Raw genomic sequence first — 26,717 nt, forward strand, 5'->3', positions numbered from 1 at the left:
AGAGTAAAGGTGAAATGATTGTTACCTGAAATCTTGGCAGAAGAATTGCATTTTGCAATTGCAAGTTGCCACTTCTTTTAAGAGACCATGTTAAAATTGGGTAGAATTCTGAAAACATTCTGGAGTGAACAGTACTCTGGAAAAGGCATTTGTTAAGGAAAGTTTTAGAGAGATAAGGGTGAAACCCAAGCTAGATTGTTAGAATTGTACAGCTTTGTCCTTAAATCCAAGTGCTTTTAACAACTACTTAATGGAAGAATGTCTAAAGCTTCGGAAAGATCTTTGCAAAATTTTATTTTTACACATGTTGGCACAAGAAACAGAGTACCAAGGAAGGCTCTCTTGACTTCATTCCCTCTCTGCTGATAATAATAAAATAATGCAAAATAGTTGCAAAGGCATGTAATGGAACTACAGAATTAGTAGAAAAGAAATCATTTCTTACCTTCAGGATTAGGATACTGAGATTGAGAATATATTATCTCAAATGTTCCTATCTGAAATTCCTTATAAAATCCTAGGCTAAAAAACAGGAATCATTAAGCAGTTTCACCAGTGTATGGGAGAATGTTTACTTGCTATTGAAGTGTAATAACATGCAGTAGCTGCTTTGAGAAAATGACTGAAATGAAACTGATAACTGAAATGTTGTTATGAGTTATCTGGAGTAAAATCATATACCAGCTGCCGTGGGAAGTAGTTTTAGGCTCCTAAAGCTGCATAGGTATTGACAATACTTTCTTGTTTCTTCTATGCATTTCATTGTAGTACGCAGCAAGTTCTGCATATGTGGGTAATTGATAAGACAATTTCTGCATAGCATCCCAGAGAACAGTGCTAGCCTACTTTACCTTTGGCAAGAAAGACAATGTGAAAATTAACATAATCTGCATAATTTAATATTGAGGCAAACAGAAGACATATTTGTTTTCTCAATTTCTCAATTATGGTTATAGAATGCTAATTAACATGGTCCCAAAGAGAAATCTTGATGCATAGTGGCAAGTCTTCATGTTCAGCGAATTCTATTCTAAGATGGAGAAATCTGGCCTGCTCAGAAAAGAGCTATTACTTCTTTATTTCAGTGCTTTCTTGTCTTAAAATGCTGAACTCCAGGAAGTTACACACATCTAAGCATATTTCAGTCCTTAGAGATAGATGGAGATATTGTATATTACTGAGAAACAAATTTGGCATTGAGACATGCTGCTATCCAGTGAAAAGTTCTTTGACTGCCATTAAGCCCAAGGCAAGTGTATCGAAGTCTCAAAATAGCCCACCACACGTTCGGTGTTGTCAAGATTCTATTTTTACATGTTTAGCCTTCATGTTATTTGACAGAGTTAGCTAGGTGATATTGTAGATTATCTGTGTATGGGTAATGTTCTCCCTTGAGGCTGTTCACTGTTTCTTTTGTTGTGGAATATAGTTGCCTCCAGGGTCATTGTGAAAGCTAAATCCTTGAAGTGCATCCATGTTGAAAATAATCCTCAACAGACAAAGGAGAGTTGCACTGTTATAAATTCACTGTTGAGGTCAGTTGTGATGGACAGCATGTATTTTTTCCTGTTTGTTCTGTTCATTAGATTACATTTTAAGCTTATTTAGGTTTATTAAAAGTGTCCTCTTTTTGTGAGGAAGATTGTGTGAAAGCCTGTACAAAGGGCTGTGACAGAGGAGAATGCTCCTTCCATTGTGGCACCTAGAGGAGCACAAGAGTTGTGCACCACATATACGTATAAAAACAGAAATAAGAATGGGAAAAAACATAGCCTGAATTTGGGAAAGTAAAGCTTCTTTAACATCTTGACAGTATGCTAAAAGGAAAGTGCAAACTAAAACATGGCTAGTGAATAGAGATATGAGGCATAGTGTGCTGCAAGTCCAAAGATAAATCAAGGCTGGAAGTAAGGACCTCAGTGCAAGGACACACTGATGTGGAGAAGAGTTGTCTGTTATTCCTGTTCTATTTAGCATAATCACTCTGCTTTTCCCATTTAGTAGGCGTATTCTATTTAATTATAACAGAAGTGGCTTTCTGGAATTTGAGAATTGAAATGACATTTTTTTTTTTTTTTACCTCCTTTAAACAAGTTCTTTCATAAGAGAAGAGCATCTAAGATCTGGCCACCTGGTGTGTCTCTAGTCACATCAACTATATTGAGAGGCAATTTTTTTACCAGAAGACTGTGCTTTATCAGCTATATTCTTGACAGTGAAGAATGAGGAAAGTCTTAATGAACACATTTAATTGTATGTTTCTGAAGATGAAATTAAATCTCTAATTATGCAGTTTTTTGACATATTGAAACAGGATGTTACTAGCATAGTGGGATAGATTAAAGATGTAGAATTTCAGGAGCTATTAAGAAGATGAAATCTGAACTGTTTGCATATACTTTTCACCTCTTAATGGTACTATGAAAAGCCTAATATAAGTGTTTAGTAAAAATATTCCAACAGTAAAACCATTTAAAGAGTCATTATTTTAATAATACGAAATTATTTTAAAAGCATCTTACATCAATGAAAGAGAGAAGGTGTTAATTATTGGGCTATATGAGTATACTCAAATTTGTAATGACTTTTTAAATACTTGGGAAATTTCCTTTTGAATGTTATGGATAAGGTTCACCATACAGAAGGAATGTATTTCAGCAATAGGTTATTTTTCATAACCTGAGGTTTAAAAAGATTTTAGATTAAAATTTTTATCAATTCTGTAAATAATAACACACATATCTATTGTACCCAGAAAGGAAAAAAATGACATAGCTTACATAGTTGTAAATATACATTTAAAAATGTTCTAATTTGTTTCATTAATTTCCACTAACTTCCTTTGCAGAATATATCGTAAGAATTCCAGAATTTCTCTTTACACTGCCTTTGATTTCAAATGTAAAAAGAAGTATTTGCTTTTTGCATTTTCTATCTTTATGATATTTGCCACAGAAAGCTCATTAAATTTACTTCAAAAAGATATAATTAGATGTTACATTGGTTTAAATAATCAATTTGACAAATGAAAGTAAGTCCACAACGTGGATACCGGTAACTACATAGATAAGTATCCTAATTCATCAGACCTGAAAAAGAAATTGCTGCACACAGTAATTAACTGGAATCCACACTTGTATGTTTTACCTGTTACATTTTTCTCCTAGCCCCACAAAACTGCAATGCATCTTTCAAAATCTAAGCATAGCGTTTGGTTCTGTGATGCCTTTAGAACTTAAATTAGAAGTAGTATTTTAAATGTGAATGAAACTGAGGACAAAAACCTGACAAATACTACATTTGAGGATTTACTATCTTGTATTTCTGGAAACAGAGGAGAAAATATATATTTATTGTTTTTTTTAGAATGTAGCCCAGAATGAATTTGTGATAAAGATTAGTAGAAAACCTTTCCTCATGACTCACCATTCCCCTCCCTCCAGCCACCCTAAGAAAAAGAGGGAACAGAGGAAATTAGGAACTTAAATTCACTGTTCCAGAAGTCGGGTTCTTTTCTTTCTCATGGCAATTTAGAGTGGTATTTTGAACCCTCTTTTATTACATGAGAGTTCCTTTTCTAATTTCATTGACGATTTTTTCTTTTCAGTTTCCGCACTAGCAAAGGCGTTGGGTATTCTGCTCATTTTGTTGGCAATTGCTTAATAGTTACATCACTGAAGTCAAAAGGCAAAGGTTTCCAGCACTGTGTGAAGTATGACTTTCAACCACGCAAGGTAAGTAAAGTAATAATCATAATAAAAATTAACCTTGATAATGCTACAAAATGCTTCTGGGAAGAAGTCCTAAAATCCTTATAGTGATATAGTATTATTAATAATATGCAATTTTTTATTTATAAGTACCTTCTCTGACTGTCATGCAGAATTTTATGTCATTTACTGGCCAGAATCAATTCCAGAAAAAAATAATAATTTATGAAGTAACACTTTTATGAAGTCAACTTGTTTTAAAAATACTGCTCAATTAGCTGCAGATATGGAAGAATTTTAACTACTTGTGAAGTGATTGAATGTCATCCCTCAAAGATCTGTGTTACAAAAGTAATTCAAATTCTGAATATTCTGTATTTGGTGACTTTGGTAACAATGCCTGAAACAATTCTGCTGGCAGAATTTCTGGAAGAAACAAGGATCCAAACTTGATTAGTGATATTGAGGGATTTCTCATTTTTCATACTGAATATTGATTATTTCTCTAGATCGTATTAGTGTTTCTTTCTGATGTATGTCTAATACTCATAGGAGAACAATGATTCTGCTTGCTTCAGGATTTCAGGAAGTTGGCTTAAGCATTGGCTTTCCCTCACAGCAACCATTGTGTGTTTGGCATTGGCAATAGCCTTAAATGTATTTTGTTGTGAAGCGCATTTCTTTTTTATGGCCTCAGAGTTTGAATATTGCATTTCAGAACTTGTTCTATCTCGAGAAACCTGTGTTTTGGGGAAGGTTGCTGCTACTCACTTATCAACTTTATGTTCCACTACTTTTCTTATGATTTTGTGATTCAAAATCACCAATTCTAATTCTATTATGTAGTTTGAATTTGTGGGGTTTTTCTAATGTGGTAACGTTCTTTCCTAGCCTGTCATTCAACAGTGTATACAGCCTTATAAACATGTATCTGCTTCATGTGTAGAGTCTGTTCTGCAAATTTATTTTAAAGCCAGAAAGGTGTTTTAATGACAGGTTAGGTTTTCTTTTGAAATAATGTATTACATTACTAAACACTAAACCTAGGAACAAAAGAAATTATTAACTTGTGTATTATGTTATTGTTAAGTAGATGTTGAGAGCCAGCTGATTCTTTTTTCTCCTGTTTTAACAAGATATTACTGTCAGTGAATATATCTTCACACAAAACTTGGAAAGTATTAGCTCTTGCTGTTGTATTATTCTAACTATTCTAGTTAATTCTGAAATACTAACAAATGTATGTATTAAATTATATGTAATAAATGAAATGCGTACCTATTTACAAAGCAGCTTACTGTTGAAATTGTATCTTGGGAAGTGTAATTTTCTAGCTGTTTTCTAGCATTTGCTTACAGATATAGACATCTTAGCAATAGCTTTTGCTAGGAAACATCTTCATTAAACTTCTGAATAATTAATCTTTTTAAAATATTTTTGTTGAATCACAGTAGAGTTATATAACCAAGCCTAATGCTCAAAAGATCAGAAAGATACATTCGTGTGAATATCTTTAAACTATTAATTATGTCTGTATCCTTAATGTGTGATGCCTCCTCTCTCCAATTGAGCTGTACTATGAAGTAGCTGTGAAGTATCCACTTATTCAACAGTGAGTGATAAAGCTTGAAAGATTTCAGCTGCATAAAAGATTGACAGGCTGTTATCTATATTGAAGTGTCTTTAGATATTACCTATGGAGGCCCTTTATAGCAAAGAGACATTTTGTTTTCAGAGAAAATCATATAGGGAATAAGAACACAGGATGAACTTAAAGGAAGGCTGTATAATTGGCATGGAAATTTTTTTTTTTTTAAAAAGTGAATTTTTCAAGTTGATGTTGAAGAAAAATATATTTTGGGAGCATTTTGTTTGGCTACTTGTGTGGCAGAAAGGACCTGAAAACCATGTCCTCAAATACAAAAGAAGAGAAATCAAAAATATTCTGGTGAAAACAAACAAACAAACCCAGAGTGTCTGTTTCAAATGAGGATACTAACAACAAAAATATGAGAATATGACTTGTCAGTCAGTGGGCACTCACCTAAAATTACACATAGAGGAGTCATGCTTTGTATTAAGGAATTAGGCTAACCAAATAGATAAATTCATTGTAACAGTAAGGAGAAAAGTTTCTAAACACTGCAAATCACTAAGTAGAAAACCCATGTTATTCAGTTTAAATTTTTAGCCACACGATGAGAATAAAATCTCTGGTGGACTAGGAAAGATCAGAAGATGAAACAATAAAGAGAATATATTTTTGATATGAACTGGTAGCTTCTTATTGGGATGAGAGTTCAAACTTTTAAATACCAGAAGCTTTTTGAAAATTTTAGGGTACTCAAAGATTGACTTGCTTGACCTGTCTTGGAAAAACAACAACAGCAACAAAAAAAACCAAAACAGAGTAAAAACAAAACAGAATTACATAGATATACAGGAGTTTTAATTTTTGTTTGTAAATTATCTACCAAAATTTCTTCCTTAAAAAAGAAAGAAAAAAAAAATCATATTAGGAAAGGAGCAGTTAAAAAAACTGAAGCATCAACCACAGAATCACTAGGCAACCTGTTCCAGTGCCTCACCACCCTCACTGTAAAAGCCTTTTTCTTTATAACCAACTTGAAACTACTTCTCCTTGCTCTGTCACCACAGATCCTGCTTAAGAGTCAGTATCCTTCTTTCCTGTAGCTCCCCCTTAGATACTGAAATGGGGGTCTGCAAGAGTACATTGCTGGCTCATGCCCAGCTTCCCATTCACCTGTACTGCCAGGTCCTCTTCAGTAGGGCTGCCCTCAATCCTTTCATCCCCCAGCTTGTATTCGTAATGGGAGTTACCTCAACCCAAGTGCAAGACCTTTAGATTTGTTGAACCTCATGAGGTTCGCCTGGGCCCACTGCTCAAGCCTGTCTAGGTTCCTCTGGATGGCATCCCATCCTTCTAGTGTGTCAACTGCACCCACTGCTTGCTGTCATCAGCAAACTTGCTGAGGGTGCACTCAACCCCACTATCAATTTCGTTGATGAAGATATTAAAGGGTATCCATCCCAGCACTTACCCTGGGGGGCACCATTCATCACTGATCTCCATCCAGACATTGAGCCATTGACCATCACTCTCTAGACTCAAACTTGCAGCCAGTTCTTCATCCATTTAACAGTCCGCTTATCAAATCCATATCTTAACAATTTGGAGAGAAGGATGTTGTGGGATACTGTGTCAAAGGCCTTACTGAAGCCCAGATAGATGACATCAGTAGCTCTTCCCTTGTCCTCTGATGCAGTTACACCATCATAACAGGTCACTAGGCTGTTCAAGCAGTATTTACCCCTGGTGGAGCTATGCTGGTTCTCCTGTATTACCTGCCTGTCTTCCATGTGCCTTAGCATAGCTTCCAGGGGGATCTGCTCCATAATCTTTCCCAGCACAGGGAGGATACTGACAGGTCAGTAGATCCTGTGGTGATCCTTTCTATCTTCTTAAAAATGGATGTGATGTTACCTTTTTTTCAGTCACCAAGGACTTCGCCTGATTGCCACAATTTTTCGTTACCACAGAATGACTTGATAACTACATCAGCTAATTCTCTCAGGACTCTGGGATGCATGAATTTAACCACAGCATGGTCATTGCAGCCCAGGCAGCCTCCAATGCTGATATCACCAATCAGTTTGTTTACATCGGTGAGCAACAGGTCCAGTAGTGCATCCCTCCTGGCAGGACCATCTATTACTCGACTCAGAAAGTTATCCACAATGCATTCCTGGAGTCTCCTGGGTTGCCTACATCTTGCTGTGCTACTTTTCCAGCTGGTGTCTGGGTGGTTAGAGTCCCCCAGAAGAATGAGCACTTGCAATCACGATGCCTCTTGGAGCTGGAAGTAGAAGGTCTCTTCAATAGGCCCTGCTTGGTCAGGTGGCCTGTAGTTGACACCAGTCACAAGGCTCCCTTTGCTACCTTGGTTTCTAACTGTCACCCATATGTTTGTTACTTGCTCATGACTATTCTTTAGGGAACATTCTTCACGTTCTATTCCCTTTCTAGATTTAGATAGCAATCCCCCTCCTCTCCTTCCTTGTCTGTCCCTTCTGAACAGTTTGTAGCAGTTAATAGCCACACTCCAGCCATGGGAATCATCCCATCAGGTTTTGTTGATAGCAACCGTATCATGGTTTTCCAGTAGTACAGTAGCTTTTGGCTCCTCCTGTTTGTTTCCCAAGCTATGTGCATTGGTGTAGAGGCACTTCAGCCGGGCAGCTGGTCTTATCGCTTCCTTACAGGATAACTCCTCAGTTCCTCTTAAGTATTTCCATTGATTTCTCTATTACCTTCTCCTACTGTCCCAGTAGTCACTGCCTCATCATCGTAAGATTTTGTATGTGCTGCAGTGTTGCCAGCATCTCTCAAGGCAGCAGCTCTTGAGAGCCAGCTGCAACAATGATTGTTTGTGGTTTTGGAGATTGCTCGATAACTTTAGGCATTTTACTCCTCTGAAGGGTCTCTCAGACTCAAAGAAATTAGATTGTCATGGAGTAAAAAAGAAACAACAGTTAAAAATGTAAATTTAGTTCATTCAAGTGGAGGAGGCAAAGGACCTGGATTAGTTGTGATAAGTAGTTGGAGTAAACTATGTGTGCATACACGTGTGTGCATGCATGCACACTGAGGAAAAGTTCAGTGTGTTCTGCAGAGCTTGCCTTGGAGAACAGAGCAACAGAAGTAGATAGTTCTCTGAAGCAGAAACCATGTGAAAGATTCAAAAAAATCACATGACAGGAAGGAGGTTGACTAAAAGAAGCTGAATGTGTGAAAAGAAGTAGTTAACATGCAAATAAAAGGCTATTTAAATGAAAAGATTATATTGCTGAAGACTGACATGCACAACAAGCAACGATGCTATGAAAAGACAGTATTGCTCTTTCTAGTTCCTTATAGGGTTTGTGGACAGTGTTACAATAAAAGATTGATGACCTATTTGTTTCCAAACAAGTGAGTCAGCTAATGAGTTCAAACTACACACAACAGAACAAACTGCACAACATCTTGCAAATTGATATATTGTCTGAAATGCTCTTAAAACACTGTACATGGAAAGTCACAGAAAATAAATGAGTAAAACTGTGGACTTATTGTTGTGAACTTATTTCTCTGTTAGAAAAGTATCAAATACAAGAAAATAGCTGTAAAAGGTACAACTTTAATAGTGTCGTTGCAGTGAACATGTGCTCAGCAGAATCGTCTCTAAATGGAGATTACTGTTAAATAAACTAGAAGGAAAGAGGACAAGGGCATTTTTTGTCTAACAGATCAATGCTAGGTGACAGAAGATTTGAAAAAGAAACACGGCTCTGCTTTAGTCTTGCAGTTTGCACTCAATTTCAGATTATCATAGCAACCAGCTAAGCTTCGGGGATTTCAGAGGTGAATATTTTACTGAATCTATGGGAGATGTTTATATCTGTAGGAGAAACTTCCCTCAAAAAGAAAAAAAAAAAAAAAAAATTGTGATTTTTGTGTGTGTGTTTGTTTCTTTATTTTTTCCTTTCATCCTCTTGGGAAAGGAGGCCATTGGTCAAGAAACATTAATTTGTTAATTATTACTTGGAAAAAAAAAAAGGCTGGGTACATATGACTTCAGAAACCAAGGCTATAGTGCTTCATCCTTAGTATTAAATAATCCTTATTCATCCTTAGTATTAAATATTAAATCTATTAACTTGGACTAGGAAGAAATAAGTGTACCGCTGTATGGTCAGTAGGGTTTTTTCACTCTTCTGCTAATTATAAGTTTTTAAGGAGGAAAAAGTTGACATACATTTTTAAAGACCTGGAAAACAGATGTGGAACAATGTGTATCCTAATATGTGTGTGTGCTAAATGTGTAAAAGAATACAGCTTAATTTGGGGAGTACTGCAAGGATTGTTGACAAAATATATTCTTCTCTTTTTTTGATTTGTAATAGTGTGCTTTCTTTTATTTCAAAAGCAATATATAAAAACATTTCTATTTTCTCTGATACAGAGAGGTAGATTTTTGTATTAAATATACTCTATATGCATTTAAAAAAAAAAGAAAAAAATCTTCATTATTTTACTAGTATTTATGCAAAATGTCATCCTTGAGCACTGTAGTAAATAAAAGAGAATCGTAGGAACTGTTTTGATGAAATGATGGATTTATACAGGGAGTTCCTGATACATAACACTTATGTGGACTATTTTATTTTTAAAATAAGAAAGGCTGTCTGTGCTAGTATGCTTGCTGTCTCTGTATTACTATTTAAAATAGTTTGGAGTTTGCCTCTGAATTACTCAAATTCCATTTTAGCATTAAGTGCTTCAGGTGATAAGGCTTTCCATCTGCAACTGAGATGAAGTTTAACACTCCTTCAAAAGTTTACTGCCTACTTTTATTAAAAGGAATTTGCTTGTGACTTCATCATTGTATTTAAGCCTTTTTATACTTTACAGTATCACTGTAATGAGTTGTATCCAACCTGAATCAGTAAAAGGATTAATTGTATGTAGCAAGGAGACATTCTTTGAGGGGAACTGAATATGAAATATTCAGTTGATAGGAGAATGTTAGTTGATAGGAGATGATAGGAGAAATTTATTTTAATGACTCAATCTAAAAAAATGAGCATTGATATTTGTAAGATAACATTACATACATTGTGGTTGCATTCTTAGTGAGTAACATTATTCAGAGCAGCATGTTGAACTCATGCTTAGCAGGCTGCACCAGAGCAAATATGGAGTAGTCCTTTTCAACTCAGCAAGATTAGATGGTGAGAGTTTGTTCATGTTGTTCATTGGGAAGAAAAAATAGATAAGGACATGCCTTTTCAGCTGTATCCAAATAATCACAGGTGTACAGAGTACAAAATTTAAAAAGGAAGAAAAATTATTCAATTCGTGTTCTTGTGCATTTCTAAGTTATGTGCATTCTATGAAGAACTTTTTCAACAAGTTCTACGTTTGTGGCAAATTTTGTAACTCATTCACTCTTTTATAAAGATGATGATCATAGAATCATAAAATCATAGAATCACAGATGGTATGGCACAGTACTATTGATAATAATATTGTTAGTGTAGAAGAGAAAGACAACCTCAACCACTTAGACGATGACTTCTTTTTTTGGTTTCTTGACACATACTGAAAGATATGTAATTGCAAAAAGAGCCAGCAGAGAAGAAAATTTAAATGATTGAAAACATCACTGATTTACTGAGACAGGTCACACTTCAGCATGCATGAAATTCTTTTTTTTCTTTGATGTCCATGGAAGAATAAACTTTGATTTGGTTTCTTACCAAGGCAGAAAAGATGAAAGAAACACATTTTCTGTTCAATTTTTTTTTATGTGTTGTAACAGCTACTTTGATTATTTAAAGTAGCTTTTAGGAGGTGAGTTTTCCCCAAAGTTTAGCCATCTGAACTTGTGAGCTGAGTGAGAAAAAGGCACCTGCAGCAAATCATTTTGCAATTGTAGCTACAACTTGCAGGATAGGATTTAAAGTCTACGAGTTCCCACTTGCTCTACTCTTTAAGTAATATAAGTAGATGACATAATAAGTGACCCTTGTGTTCATAGGTTCTTACAGTTGAATCTTTCAGTAAATAATTGGTTAATGAGTTTTTCTTTTGTGTATGAGATTCTCTGAACAATAAAGTACCTTTATTCAAAAAATTCAATGAAATAATTCAATTTATTAAGGACTTCTGTTATGTTTGTTGATTTATGTGTCTGTCTGAAAAACAATTTTACTGTCATTCTTTTAGGAGAATGTGAAGCAAGGTCCTAGAAATCCAGTTAGATTTTTGATAATTTTTAATACAGTACTGTATAAAAATCACAGAAAGTGACACAAAATAAAACTAATGGATGTTTAGAGTAGTTGGTCTTTGCTCAGGTATTAAGTAACTTCAAATATTTGAACTGCTGCTTTCCAAGGCTGGCAATTTGTCAATGTAGCTCATCCAGATATGAGTATTTTACTGTATTGATAGTTTGACTTTTTTCTAGCTTTGAAAATGTAGTATTACTTTTGAAACCATCTACTGGACAGAATCCTTTAGAAGGGACACAGCTTAGTTTCGTGAGATGTGTTTACTAAATATTTGTAGTAGACCAGTAGTCATCAAACAAGGCTATTAAGATAAAATGGAAAGGTTACAGAATCCAGGATGCCTGTTTTCTTCTGATTTGTATATGATTTGAAATAACAGACCTCTGTTATAGTTAAGCAGGGGTTGATTTGCAAATCTCAAAGGCTAAATTCCCATTCCTAGGATTAGATTATTCTGAAAGTTGGATTTTAGGGAAAACTTAAGGTTTTCTTCTGAAAATTTACAATTCACGATTAAAATTCATCATAGACATAAAGACAGTTGAACAGATTATTTGGAGGACCACCGCAGTTATACATGGAAGCATTTTGCTGTGATGTTTTCTCTGTTTGATTATATAATAATAACTATATAACAGTTGTCCAAAGACTGATGGAATGGTAAAGAATAGAAAAAAAAAATCATACGAAACAATTGGGATAAGATCCTAAACTGGAATGTAAAAGTTGCTGTGGTGGATATTTTCCTTTATTAAACAATTTCTGATAGCTGTGATTAAAAAATAGATACACGTTACATTTTTTTTAGGGTAAGCACACATAAAATTAGATTTCTGATGAGACTTTGGTTGTGTTTTGTATATGGTTTTTAATTATGTTACACTTTCAGGAATGGGATTGTATTTATGTTCTTAATTTTATGTACGCATTTTTGGTCATAATCCCATGAAAGGATGCAGGTAGGTACATCATTGTATTTAGTCGCAATTCTACCAACTGGATTTGAAGTTCCGCTCACTTGACTTTTATGTAATTTTAGGAGTTTGCAATGATTTGTCTGGTCAATTAACTTCGTGTGATGGGTCACTTATTTTCCAGTTGCAGTCATTTAGTTCATGTTATGGCTCTAAAGCTGCCACTACATACTGTTTTTTCCTTTTCTTTTCAGTGGTATATGATAAGCATCGTGCACATCTATAATCGCTGGAGAAACAGCGAAATAAGGTGTTATGTGAATGGTCAGCTGGTATCCTATGGTGACATGGCGTGGCACGTTAATACGAATGATGTAAGATGTTGTTTTTTCTTTTCTTACAGCATTCAGTAGATCAAACTGTTCAAAGTAAATGCAAAAAGAAAAAGTACTGTATTTTCTCTAGATCTTTGAAATTTTTCTATTTTTTAAAGTTTATGCTTTAACCTATCTTCCTTAGTTACGTATTTCATAAATTAATACTGTTGCTTTTCTTTAGAATATCATGGATATCATGGATTTTTTTTTTTTTTAAGCTGTATTCTTCCTGACTGTTTTAAGGAAATCTGTGGAGATTTTGTTGGAGCGACTGGTATAGAGAATATTTTTAATATATGATATTGTATAGACGATACTGATAACAACAGATTAATATTTCAATCTTTTTTTCGTGAGAAGTTTTTCTGGAGCTACATATTTGAGAGAGATAGATTAAAGAAAACACTTAAGAAAAACAGGTTCATTCAGCCAAATGGTTATGCATGCTGCCAAGCACTGATTTTTGTATCACATTAAATTCTCTGGTTTTCCAAGAGTTGATATTTGGTAATGGTTAAAAGATTTCTATGTTACATTTGTTGTTTGTTCTTAAGTATTTTTTCGTATATTGCAGTAGGACTGAATAGCCTGGACTGTGGTCAGAGTCCTATTGTTTCAAGCACTGTATAAACATTGTAAGAGATCATTTCTTTTATGGAGAGTTTACAAGATACATACAGATTAAAAAAAAAAAATGTAAAAGCCAGAAAACAGTGGCATGAAGAAGTGTCAGGAGACTTGCTGTACTAAGCAAAGACTGATATCTTACATCTTTATCCCTTCAACAAGCATATTTTGCCTCTTTTATTGTTTGACTTCGAATAGTTCACAGGCAGTTGATTGAGATTAAAAATGCTGTGCTAAATTTAAAGGAATTGGTATTTAATTAATGTTGTTAGCAAGAACAAATTAAGTGCTACAAAATTGCCATTTTGTATTTCATACTTTATTCCTTTGTATGGATAATAAGGGAGATTAGCAATTAAAAGATATGTAGAGACATACAGTTGCATAGCATTAGTCACCTCTGTGCAAAGACACAGTTAGTCATCTTCTATCTGTCCTTCTATTCATTTGCAGCTGGAGAAGACTGCATGTACACCTATGTATACACCTAAATGTTAACTGGACTGATTTCAAGTTATCCTAACAGTACATTATAACAGGAAATGCATTAGATTTCATATTTTAAAAAATATAAATTATTTTAATGAAATCTATTTATGTTTCAAAAAACTTTTTAGTCCAGTTTTTTATCTTCTACCATGGAAAGAGACGAGGATACACACCTAATGATGCAGGAGAAAGGTACTTTTTCTGGCCCAAAGATTTGAATGAGAGAGGCAGACAAAACGATTCTCTCTCGTGCTTTGCTTTCAAGTTAAACTCGTGGTAGATTTTCAAAGACGTATGATTCATCAGCTCACTACGCATTGCTATTTCTTGTTTATCATATGAATCTTGGCTGTTCTGAGTGCGTTTATAGGAAGCACATTAGTATGTAGGGAAGTTAACTGTTTGCCTTTGCTAAATTGTAGAAGTAAAGTTGGGTTTGGTAGGAAGGGTTGAAATATTGTATGTTAATTAAAGCAGATGGGCTCTGCTTGTCACGGCTTCTGATCATCATTCTTTATGTTCTTGGTAGAATTTCTACTTGCAAGAAAAGGCATTGGGGTTTTCAGAGCATGGGTTCTCCTTAGTAATGTAAACATGTATGTTGAGTGAGAATGTGGTGATTCAAAAGTCAGCTGAGGTGTTGGGGGATCTGTACTGAGTTATTAGCTTGAAAATTATATGTAAATTAAATGTAAAATGCTGTCTGTTGTACAGGTGAAGATAACAAGAAAAAGAACAAGAAAATAGTCTAGACATAGGCACAAATATATATATATGTATATTTAAATTATAAATTACAAATGTAGTGTCATCAAACTGAGGCAAATTCCTCAAAAAACTTAAAGTAAAAAATGGCTATCTGCTCAGGATGAGTTGAAACTTTCCAACAACAAAAGCGCAAGTATCAGTAATGTCTTTAAGTTTAAGCAGGACATTCATGGACTAAATGAAAATTTTTAAGACTTTCAGCATTCACCAGTCATCAGAGTGGTCTCAGCCTATCATCAACACTGTGCATCTTAGATGTGAACTTTTGTTGCAAGTTGGGTTTGTTTGTTTTTTTTTTGTAAAAACAAAATTGTCAAAATTATTGAAAGAAATTACAAGTTCCAAAGGAAAAAAAAATAGATACTGGTCACAAGGGAGGATAAATCAAAGATGAAATCCTGGATACCTCTTACTTCACGTCATTGCAAAGCTGAAGTCAGAAGAATTTAAAGTCAAACCAAATCATAATAGGATAAGGTCATAGAATAAGACTGTGCACCAGGGCAAACTAGAAGAATCATATTTCTTCCTTTCTGCTACAGACTTTTAGCTATTATAGCACAATAATAAAAGAATAATATATTCTGCTATTCTAATTTTCTCTGTTGTATGTCAAATAGTTAATAAATATAAAGAAAACCTAGCAGGTAGATATAGAAGCAATGTATTAATGACCCATAAAACAATTAAGGGCTAGGTAATCAAAATGAAATTGTTCACTACGGTTATTTAGGTACTGAAATACTAAGTGACTAATTTATTTTCCTCGTTACAGTCTTCTTTTATTTTTGTCTGTACATGAATATTATTTCATTGTACAGTTTGTATAATTAAAGCTCATTAACATTGCCTCTTCTAATGCAGAGTTATGACAAATGTTTTCTTGGCTCTTCGGAGACTGCTGATGCTAACAGAGTGTTCTGTGGCCAACTTGGAGCTGTATATGTATTCACAGAAGCCCTCAACCCAGCACAGATTTTTGCAATACATCAGTTAGGACCTGGTTATAAGGTAACAATGGATCTTAAAAATAGTTTTGCAAAACTGGAAACAAAAAATAATTGATAGAAGTAACTGATAAATATAGATGGAAGCTATGTGTGAATGTAGATATTTCTCTTTGGATTGTGTAGAGTGGTGTGATTTTTCTTCAAAATATAAATATTTCATCAAATTTTCTAACTACTCTTAATTTCTGATTTTTGAATGATGCAAGTAATTTCTTTAAGGAATGATGAAACATGATTGTATGTCAATTTTGTTCATTTGGATCATAATCAAATTGGCCTAATTTTATGTGTTGTGTATTGAATTCCCGGGGAACCATTTTCCTCTTCTCTCCTATTTTGTGTTTAAAACCTGAATTAAAGCAGACTAGCATTCAACAAACCATAACAATCCAATTCTGTTCAAATGCACAATTCTGCTGAAGTAAGCTTTTAACTCATATTTTGCTAGGGAAATTTAGGAGACAGTTTGGACAGATTCATGGTGTGTGCATCAACTTCAATCTCTAGTATGAAAAAAGTCTTAGTTATTACTTGAAATGACTATGTATGGTCATCAAGGAAAATAAAGCAGATGGTCTTCAGAAGCATGTAGGAATTGTTTGCCCATTGAAGAGGTCTTGAAAATGAAAGATCAGGTCTAACTCCATCTAAAGACTATTGGATTTGTGCCACCAATTATTCACTAATTTTTTTTTTGCTGATTTGTGTTATTTGTGGTACCATTTGAACTATATTCAAAGTATATAGCATCAACATTAAGCAATACAAAATTGTATTAAGCAATACAAAATTGTATTAATCAATACAAAAATCAAAATTTAGATAACATAAATATTAATTTATGATCCCGCAAATGTTTGCTATAAATTTTTTGACAACAGCTAGCAAATGGCTGTGAAAATTGAAAACATCTTTTTTGGTACATACGTTGTGTGGAAAGCCAAACATATGTTAAGGCTACTTGAAGATGAGGCAGTCCTTTGTGTGTAGTTTGTGTTTTTAACTGCTGTGAAACCAAACTGTTCAGTTGAGAGATGTTTGTCACCTGTGCAAACAAGCAATACTTTATTCCAGTGTTAATACTCTATTTTGTTTGAAGAAAGATTTCTCCTTTTTTTTTTTTCATATAAAAAAAAATAATGTAACCTTATGCTTCTTAATAATAAATGTAATAAATCTTTGTGAATAAATCAAAATCCTGGATTTGCAAGAGCATACTGAAGTGATGATATAGCAATAATGGTTTCATTTGGTACAAGAAGTGAAAAATATTACGTGCCATTCATGAGGGGTTCCAGAAGGCATGCATGTTTTCATACTAGACATCATTTTCAGTACTTATTGCACTATCCTCACTACACTATTGACAAATTACCTTCCTTCATTCATAGGCTTCCCTTAAACTAAATTTCTTCACTGCAGCTTCTTACTGATTTTTTTTTAAATGTCAATTAAATGTAATTAAGTGTAATTCAGTTCTTCAGGGATGTTTTTCCTTCGTATGTTATTCAGTTTAGACTGTGTTCTCAGCAGAGTTAATGCCTCTTTCCTGTGTACTGTGCCTTTCTTCCTTGTTTAGACAACTAGGAGCTTCACTAATCCACCTTTACTAAGCTTTTACTAATCATGGTTAAACATTCATTAAGGCTTTGGTTTCCATTTGCAGAAGCCTCTTAGAGGTTAGTAAAAAATGTGTAGCTATTGTTTTAAAGTTTAGCTATAAAGTTACTCAGTGTGTACAATGAGTTTTTATACATTTTATCTATAAATTTCACTTGCAGTCAGATACTGTCAGAAAGTGTTCTTTGTTGCTCCTTTACAGCTACATCTGTAATGATCACTTCTCTCTTCTGGCTCACCTACAGAGCCTTATACATATTTTAGCTTCAGCTTCAGTTACACTGAGTCTTGGACACTGCCGATGAATTAAACTGTGATCTTCTGCTGTTGCTTCCTCATAATTTATTATGCTTTTATTTGAGATTTTGTTCTGGAATATATGAAAAGAATATAGAAAAATGAAAAATTTATGCTGGAAAAATGAAACTCTTAAATGATTATAGAGATAATTCTACATCTAAAAAAAAAGTTCACAGTTGGTTTCCAGTAGATTGAAGCAATTTATTTTCTAATGTTAAGATACACAAGAATGATAATTGAGAATGTTTACTTTTGTAGTTAAATTCAACTGCTATGATTGTAAAATAAACATGTGCCTTATGCTATATTTCTGGTTACACAGACAGTTTCAGCTGCCTAACTGATTGCTCGAAAGCGTAATTTCCATCTTGACAATTTTCATTAGTGATTGTAGATTTAAAAATTCCAGAAATGTGTATGCGGTCTGTATGAATTAATAGATTCTTATACAGTTCATGGTCTAGCAATAAATTCTAATACCACTTGTAGTCTGACACCACAAGTCTACCACTTGGAACACCAAAGACTTACCGTAGTAACTGCGTGTAGAAATGATAAATAATCAAATTTATAACAGGGAGAGAGAGGAGAACACACCAACAATACTGCTATGTTATTTGCCTCTTTCCTGTTAAAGCTTCTCACATTCATCCACCAGTGGCATTCCATTGTATCATTCCCAGGTTTCATCTATATAAAAGCATGCTTAGTGTGTGTTGTGCAGTTATTAAACAGGACTTTCACCCTCCAAATCGTTGTTTTCACATGCTGGAGGTTGCCAAAAGGATCTGAATGCATCATCTCCCTGCTCACACTGTGCTATTTCTGTTACCTAGCACTGTTCCCAGGCAGCAAAGAAGAGTGTGATGCATATCTCAGTGGAACTCTGAGGGGCTTGTCATCACAGAATAGAGGGGCAAGGAAAATAATGTGGTATTAAGAGCTGCATCTGATAGCAGAATTTGGTGCTGTTTGTAAAGGGAATTTCCAACAGTTTTCCTAATAGCCCTGTGAAGTTTGTAACACTCCTATTAGCCCTCCCACATACATTTCAACATGAGGTATCAGATTACTTTGTGTCTTGTTGCATCTGAGTTTGCTTTTCATCAGTGCTGCAGTATCAATCATTTTGTCGTTTGTGAAGGCTGGAGTAAAAAATGCATTAATGCATGCACGTATATACATATACACGTATAAACACACACCAACTAGTCTTTAAAATTCAAATTCACTTCACCTAGTTATGTAGTGCAAGGTCATATTTTATTTTTGATTATATATATATATTTTTATATATGCACACATATGAGCTTGATAAAGGAGGTACAAAGGAATATGTATACATGTATTTGCTATTCAGCATGTTAAAACAAAGGGTCTTTTTTTTTTATTTATGCCACTATGTTGATTCTACTAGATCTCAAAGTTTCATTTCTTCAGTGACAGGTAATTAACTACTTGTAATTAAGCCTTATACATTTGCCAGCCTCTACTATCCTCCTGTGGATGAACTTCTGCTAGTCCCCAGCACTGTATGCATATACTGAACTTAATTTTTTTTTTTATATTTCTATGTAAGTTAAACCTAGTGATAAGGGAGCATTTTGTCTGAATTAATAACTCCTCTTTCCATCATATTATAATGCTCTTGTGAGTAGAACATAATAATTTCTAACTTACGATCACTTAGTTCAACTTTTATGGCAGGAAGTCCCTTTAAGTCTTTTTTTACCCCCAAAATAGGTATTGCATTGACTCGTAGCTGATAAACTATTATCTGATAAACTGATATCTGATAAACTATTGAGATATAGTAAACTCTGAAAATTAGGAAATAGAATAATGCTCAAATTTGTTTTAAAAACTCATTTTATTTTAATTTAAAAAGTTGCAAAAGTTCACGGTAAAGTAATGATACACATTTTTGATGAAATGCTTTAACATACTTGAAATGACAGGAAATTCTGTGTAAAAGTAAAATATTTGGAAGTTTTAGCTCTGATAGGGCTTAAAGACATAAAAAAAAATTTCATAGTGAGGATAATTTTCTTGTGATAAAACACCAAAATACAATTCATGTAGAAAGCAGATATTGTCTGAAATCAGTGAAATCACTGAACTGTTTTGTCTCTGCAGTAAGTGTGCAAAAATATATATGTGTAGCTAAATATTCTCTTAGGGGAGAAAGACATCATCACCTTCATTGGGACAAGCTGGTAATCTGTAGCAGTGATTTTGTGATGAGTGAAATAGAGATGGCCATTTGAACAGGAAGCCAACTCTCAAGCTGTTAAGCATAAGACTCACTGTGACTGTTCCTGCTTCAGTGAATACAGTGGCAAGATAGAGAACCACAGTTATGAATTAAAACATTTGAAACTGAGTGCTGTATCTGGCAGTATTTACTACAGACTGGTTGAGATCAGATACTTTAGACTGAATGCAGTCATATATATATAAACGTATAATCAGTTAGCAGTTGGTGAACATTTCTGGTTCAGTTTCTTCCAAAAGGAACTCTCTCTTATTCTGAACAGGTTTGAAATATTCAGAAAGCACTAAGTGGGGTCACTGAGAGTTCCCATACAAAACTGATTCCTGACCCAAATACAAATTGAAGAACACAGAATGGTCGAAGTTGGCAATGACCCATGGAGGTTACCTGGCCCAATCCTGCTATAGCAGGGACTCTAGCAGAGTGCCACATCCAGGCAGCTCTGGGAGATCCCCAAGGAGGAGCCCCAGTGCCTCTGGGCAGCTGTTGTCAGCGCTCCATCACCAACACAGTACAGAAGTGCTCCTGGTGTTCAGAGGGAATATCCCATGCTCCAGTTTGGGTCTGTGGTCCTGGCACTAGACACCACTGAGCACAGTATGGATTTGTCTTTTTGCACTCTTTGTTCAGCAATTTATGAACATTGATGAGATCTCCTGAGCCTCTCAATCTCATACAAGAGGTGCTCCACTTTCTTGATCATCTTTGTGGCCTGTTGTTGGATTCTCTCCATATGTCCATCTTTCTTGTGTACTGGGAAGTCGAGAAACGGACACAGTGCTCCAGATGCAGCCTCACCAGTGCTGTATTGTGGCAATGCATCACCTCCCTCCAGTTGCTGCCAGCACTAATCCTAACAGACTCAAAAATAATGTTGACTAACTTTGCCAAATTGTAGAATAAAGCACTTACTTCCTATTTCTTTATTCCTGTTTGCTATTCTGATTTCCTTCTCAGTTTTAGTGTCTGTGTCTCATTCATTTTCAGTGCAGCTTTGCTGCCTCCCTTCCATTCAACATCACTATGCGTGGGGCACAGCTGACTGACATATCTGCTCCAAGGGTTCTCAATCAGATGCAGTCAGATGTCCAGTTGATTCAGCCTACATATTTCTTATGACCCACATACAAATGGCTGCTTGTCACAAGACCTTAAATTGCCATGTGTCAGTCACTTGAGCAGACATTCTTTCCAATCCTTTGGTCATAAGCAAGAGAATTTATTCAGCGTTTGCAGGAGCCTTGAGAACTCTGCAAAAGCTAGATGGGTTTTGTGGGTTTACATAGCTGATCAGAATCTGCAATATTTTTGAAAGGAGCAGCTGATACTCTATAAATTGCCTATTTTAATTATCCCATCCTAGATAACAACATCCCTGCTGATTACATGTTTTACAGTTTCATGATATATTTTCTTACTATGTTGGGGACAGTAGGAAGAGAGAAATTTGTGGGATGAAATAGATGAAAACAACAGTATTTTTGACATGGGCCAATAGATAGATGGCCATATGCTGTGCAGATAAACAAAGCGTTTCATAATTAGCATCAGCTACATATATCTAAAAAAAAAAGGAAAGAAAACAAAAAAATTTTTGAAAAAGAAATTGAATTTCTTATTGCAGTATTGAAATATTGTATTGCAAATTACAATGATGAAAACGGTGATCATTTCTAATGAATTTATTTGCATCGGCACAATGTGTTACTACTGGTTATCTTTTGCTGCTGTCAGATGATGTTACATGTAGGTGTGTGCCAAGTAAATCTGTCAACGCTTTTCAGAAAGAAAGAAATCTATCTTCTTGTTCTTGATTGATTTCTCAGAGTTACCATTAAACGTAGTTTTAGATCAGATATGGATCATTATACATTTAAGAATAAGAGAGATTTTCATTCTTCCTTTAAGTTTGAAAACCACTAGTTTGAAACATGGCATTTAGAATTTTGTTTTTTATTTAATTTCAGCATTCTGTTTATATATAATCTACACTGTCATTGAAGCACGGGATTTATGCTATTTTAAAAATAGCCACTGCCTTAAAATGGAATAGGATTTGGTCTTCCTTTTACTTTTTAAAGCTTCTTATATTTTCTTTTTTTTTTTCAGAGCACATTCAAATTTAAATCTGAGAGCGACATTCATCTGGCTGAGCACCATAAACAAGTGCTATATGATGGGAAACTTGCAAGTAGCATTGCTTTTACTTACAATGCCAAGGCTACTGATGCTCAGCTATGCCTTGAATCCTCACCGAAAGAAAATCCTTCGATTTTTGTACACTCCCCACATGCTCTTATGCTTCAGGTTTGTGTGTTTTATTACATTTTTAATCATCAAAATTATTTCAATTGAACCAGTACCGATACATAAACCATGGTTTAACTGACTTCTGACTGTTAATTTTGTTCACGTCTACAAATTTCAGAGTTACACATCAAAACTTACCACTTCATCCAGGTTATAACTTGTATCCTTTAAAGCACCTATTTACCTTCTTTTATGTTTCATGTTCTTTGCCTCTTTCTTTCACTGTGGAGAACAGCTTACTGTTGTGTTACTATGACTCTTGAGCTTAATGTAATGTTTGTACGTTAATTTTCCGGGGAACAAAAAACTGATAAAAATATTTGTATCCTTTAGATTTTCTCTGTTGCATACCTAATGCTACTAAATTCATGTTCTGTGATAACTGATAGCTCAACATCATTTGAATGTAGAGAGTTGCTATTGTAGTTGCTAATGAAGAGAGCATGCTATTGTACAAGGAGAATATAATTTTACGTTATTTCAGTTCTTAATGTACACATCATGTGAACTGTTCTTTTTTCACTTTTTTTCATCAAGAAATATATACTTCCTGCCATAAGCCAGAGTTTACCTTGATTGTGAAGTTTTTCTTTGTGTTTGGTTTTAGGTATATCTATTGTAATAGAAACATGACTAGTGAAATTAAATTAAAAATATGTCTGATTTAGTTTGCACTTCATTCAGTGGTAAAGTTTTCCCAAGTTATATTACTAACTGTCCTTTAAAACTGAGATTAGTGATTTTTTTCCCATTTCTTTCTTTCTTTTATTAATTTAGGATGTGAAAGCTATCGTAACCCACTCCATTCACAGCGCAATTCATTCCATTGGAGGGATTCAAGTTCTCTTTCCTCTCTTTGCCCAACTAGACAATCGACAGCTGCATGACAGTCAGGTGGAAACAACAGTTTGGTAAGCTTCTTTCAAGCAAGATAAACACAAAATTTAACAAAGTTCCTGTTTTGGGAATGTTTTGTTTATTTTCTTTTTTAAATGCTTTAACTTCTGTTTTACTTTTGTTTCATTAAAAATACATCCTGAATTTGCACAAGTAATTTACTGTAGAATTGTGCAAATCGTAATAACCTAAGGAGATTCTAGATTAAGCTGGTCATAAGTGATTGGGTTAATAATGATTTCAAATCACATTGAAGGTTTTTTTAAGGATAGTTTTTGATGTTTTTTTCAACTTCTCAAATAAATGAACGTGCTTTTACTTGTAGGTGAAATGTCATTTACTTCTAAAAGTCTGAGCCATTTGAATCTAGACTTAATAACATTCCAACTTAAAGAAAGATATCACTTTCCATATTAGTACATGGGCAGAAAGTCACAAAGCTATGCATAGCTTTGTTTTAACCATATTACAATTGCAGCAGGATAGAGAGGATTTTAAGAGACTTCTAAATAAAGGCACTTTAAACCTCTGCTGTGATGACATGGACCTCTTGCTGCATCCTGTCTGAGGGGGATCTTGTTCTATTGGTAACATAAAATATGAAAAATAAATAAAAATTAAGTGTATATGGCAATGAAACTGAAAAGTTAAAGCTTAAGTCCTGTTAACTGTGTTTTTCTGTACAGGATTTGGGAACGGCATAAACTCTCTCTTGTGTTTCAATAAATATAGAGTACATAATTCAGAGTACATGGAGTATTTTCCTGTTCAGAATACCCTGGCATTATTAATTATTCTGGATATTTCTGGTTGCAAGAAATAGCTCAATAATAATTTCACAAACTGAAAAATAATAAATAAAAAATAAAATAGTAAACTTAAAAGGACCTACGTCTTTGAATAATTTATTTGGACAAGATGCATTCATGTAATTACTCCAGGAAGGTCACTTATCTAACCTAATTAAAGAAATTTATCAATTTTTTTAAGTTTTGTCAAATCATCTGTTTTCGTCCCTGGTAACCAAGTTGTAGCTAACATTGCTGATAAGTTATGTTTTATTTCATGAGAAATTTTAGTACAATGCTGGAACAAATACAACAATCTTAAAAATAACTATTTCTACTTCCCAGCAGGAAAGTGATGAAAATAATTTCTTTCAATTTCAAAAGCAGAGAAAAGCTGGTGGTTACTAATTTGTTTTCTAATATGTACTTTGCATTGGAGTGTTGTGAAGTAATAAGAGGAATGGGGATGGGGATTGGTTTGAATAAATGTTAGAAAAAAATCTTTATGTGTTTTTATTGTGGCACAGAAATCCATGTTTTTATACATGGCGCAGAAATAGACAAAATACTTTTTTCAGTTTGAGGAAGATTATATGTGTCTGTACACATCTGTGTATATATGAATAAAATGTATGTTAAATTATTAATAACCTGAGTATATAATAGATGATAAAGCAGTAACTCAATCTGTTTAAAATGGAGAGCTAACATAATGTAAGTCTTAGAAATTGAGCAAAAGGCCAGTTTGTCCTAAGTGGTCTTTCTGTTGAGTGAGAACAGTAATAAAGCTCAATATAAAATGTGCAGAACCATTTCTGGAGTTAGTTGAACTGTGAATAGGAAAAAAAGTTCTGACTGAATATATCAATGCATTTCTTCTATGCTTAGGTTATTATTTTTGTAAAGAGCTCTGTAATCCATTGTACTGCAAATTATACACAGTACAAGATGTGATCCCAACTGAAGCACATATTGAAAAGACTTCTGAGTAAATTCTTGCTTGATGAGATGTGACAGAAATGTTGACTTATTGTTTCTCTAATATATGTGCATTATTTTTTCCTATTTGATTTAATGGGATGTAGACATGGAGAAAAAAAAAAAGTTCAGGTGAAGAAGGAAGTAGGCAAATGGAAGAATAAAAGATCTCTGTGTGGAAAGGACGGAGACCTTAGGGGAAGGAAAAGGGAGATTCAGTTGTGGAATGGATATTTATTGTGCTTACTTACTATATCCTTTCCCTTTCCCTTCTTCAGGTGTTATTTCCCTTCCAAAATTCATTTGTATAACTGGCTCTGATACCTACCTATGCTTTTCTTACCTGTGAAAAGTAAAAATATCTACAACAGGGCTGCACTTCTTTCTGAGAAATTGCTGGCATTCAGCAATTACAGAATATCTATTTTTATAGTGGTACCATCCTAAAGTGGGTAACCTTCGTGCTTCTTTGCCAAAAAAAAAAAAATCCAAGGGATGTTTGATGACAGTAGACCATTATATTTCTAAAGGCTTACTCTGGCTGTAGCCAAGTGGGGGGAATCACATATTGTCCCCTGGATATTTTTGCTGTCCTTGGTCTTGCCTTATTGTGTTCCTCAGAGATGGGAAACGTCAACAGCTTGATACCCATTCTGAGTATCCAAGCTTTCCAGACTACTTTTCTGAATCCTTCCCACCTCCTTCTCTCCTTCACATTTCAAAGTCTGTTGAGTAAGTTCAGGTTTCTCAGTTGTTTTTTGTATATTTACTTGTAAGGAATTTGATAACAGGTCTGTAAGGGAACACCTTGCTTTTAATCTCCCCGATCCACTTATAATTTTAATTTCTAAATGAATATGTTCTGTGTAAATAAAATTCTGAATTATAAAGCAGGGTGATTTAAGTATAGCAACTCTGTGACTTAATAGCATTCTTTGTGAATGTTCTTTATTCCTGTTTGTATATCCTTGTATGTCTTATCTGCATCTTCAGCGAGACCAATGAAGTACCCTACACTTCTATTTTTGAGGCACTGTAAAAGTTCTTATGCTCTCATACACTGAAATTAGAATGATGGAAAATGATCCCACATCTTAAATAGATTTTCTTGTTTTCGGTGACACCTGCTATTCAGAGGAGTAGTCTGTCAATCTGAATGTTAGGCTGCCAGTTTTCATCCTGCTTTTTATCTCTTTTCAGGGTAAAAAAATGTAGCAGTTTAAGTTGAGTTTATGTGATAAAAATAAATATAGAGTGCTTTTTTCTGATACTGTTGTTGATAACTTTGATCATGCTACATTGGTAATACAATAGGGAGGATTTGCTTTGTTCCCTTATGGTGTCTTGCATGTGGCTTTAAATTCCTTTGGGTCTGGGTGTGCTGAGCACTGACATGCAGATTGACTGTGGCAAGATATTGAGTGGAATTGTTGGTACTTATTCAATTCTATAGCAGAATAAAGTACAAGCGTTAATTCAGATGTGATTGTTGCTTTCACCTTTACCATACTGGGGCCATATTGAAAAGGATCTGTAGAAACATCTCTAGAAGGATTTGTAGCTGTTTGCTTAAGCAGACTGAGTCAAAAGATTTCTTTTATATACTTATTCTAGAAGTTACTAACTGGATTTGCTAGATCCCATAAGCTGTACCATAGCAATTAAAAACACTTTTACTGTTTATCTTACTAAATAAATCTTGTGCCCAGGCCCTCCTTAACTAAGGTGATACATAACATCTTTGCCCAATTTCCCCAGATCTATGCTAAAATAATTACAGAATCTTTTCAGAAA

At 34.3% G+C, this 26,717-nt stretch overlaps 1 protein-coding gene across 11 annotated transcripts in view; it reads left to right on the plus strand.

Moving 5' to 3' along the window:
* The window catches only part of NBEA (neurobeachin), a 457,907-nt gene that overhangs the window by 85,029 nt on the left and 346,161 nt on the right, over positions 1–26,717 (plus strand). For all 11 annotated transcript variants that reach the window (XM_052670998.1, XM_052670989.1, XM_052670990.1 and 8 more), the window contains exons 6-10: positions 3,608–3,734; positions 12,739–12,858; positions 15,610–15,756; positions 22,060–22,257; positions 23,038–23,171. In XM_052670998.1, the coding sequence (XP_052526958.1) occupies positions 3,608–3,734; positions 12,739–12,858; positions 15,610–15,756; positions 22,060–22,257; positions 23,038–23,171 (726 nt within the window). The remainder of the gene's footprint in view (positions 1–3,607; positions 3,735–12,738; positions 12,859–15,609; positions 15,757–22,059; positions 22,258–23,037; positions 23,172–26,717) is intronic.

Source organism: Tympanuchus pallidicinctus, unplaced genomic scaffold (genome assembly GCF_026119805.1).
Source record: "Tympanuchus pallidicinctus isolate F22 unplaced genomic scaffold, pur_lepc_1.0 scaffold11, whole genome shotgun sequence".
Taxonomy (NCBI): Eukaryota; Metazoa; Chordata; class Aves; order Galliformes; family Phasianidae; genus Tympanuchus; species Tympanuchus pallidicinctus.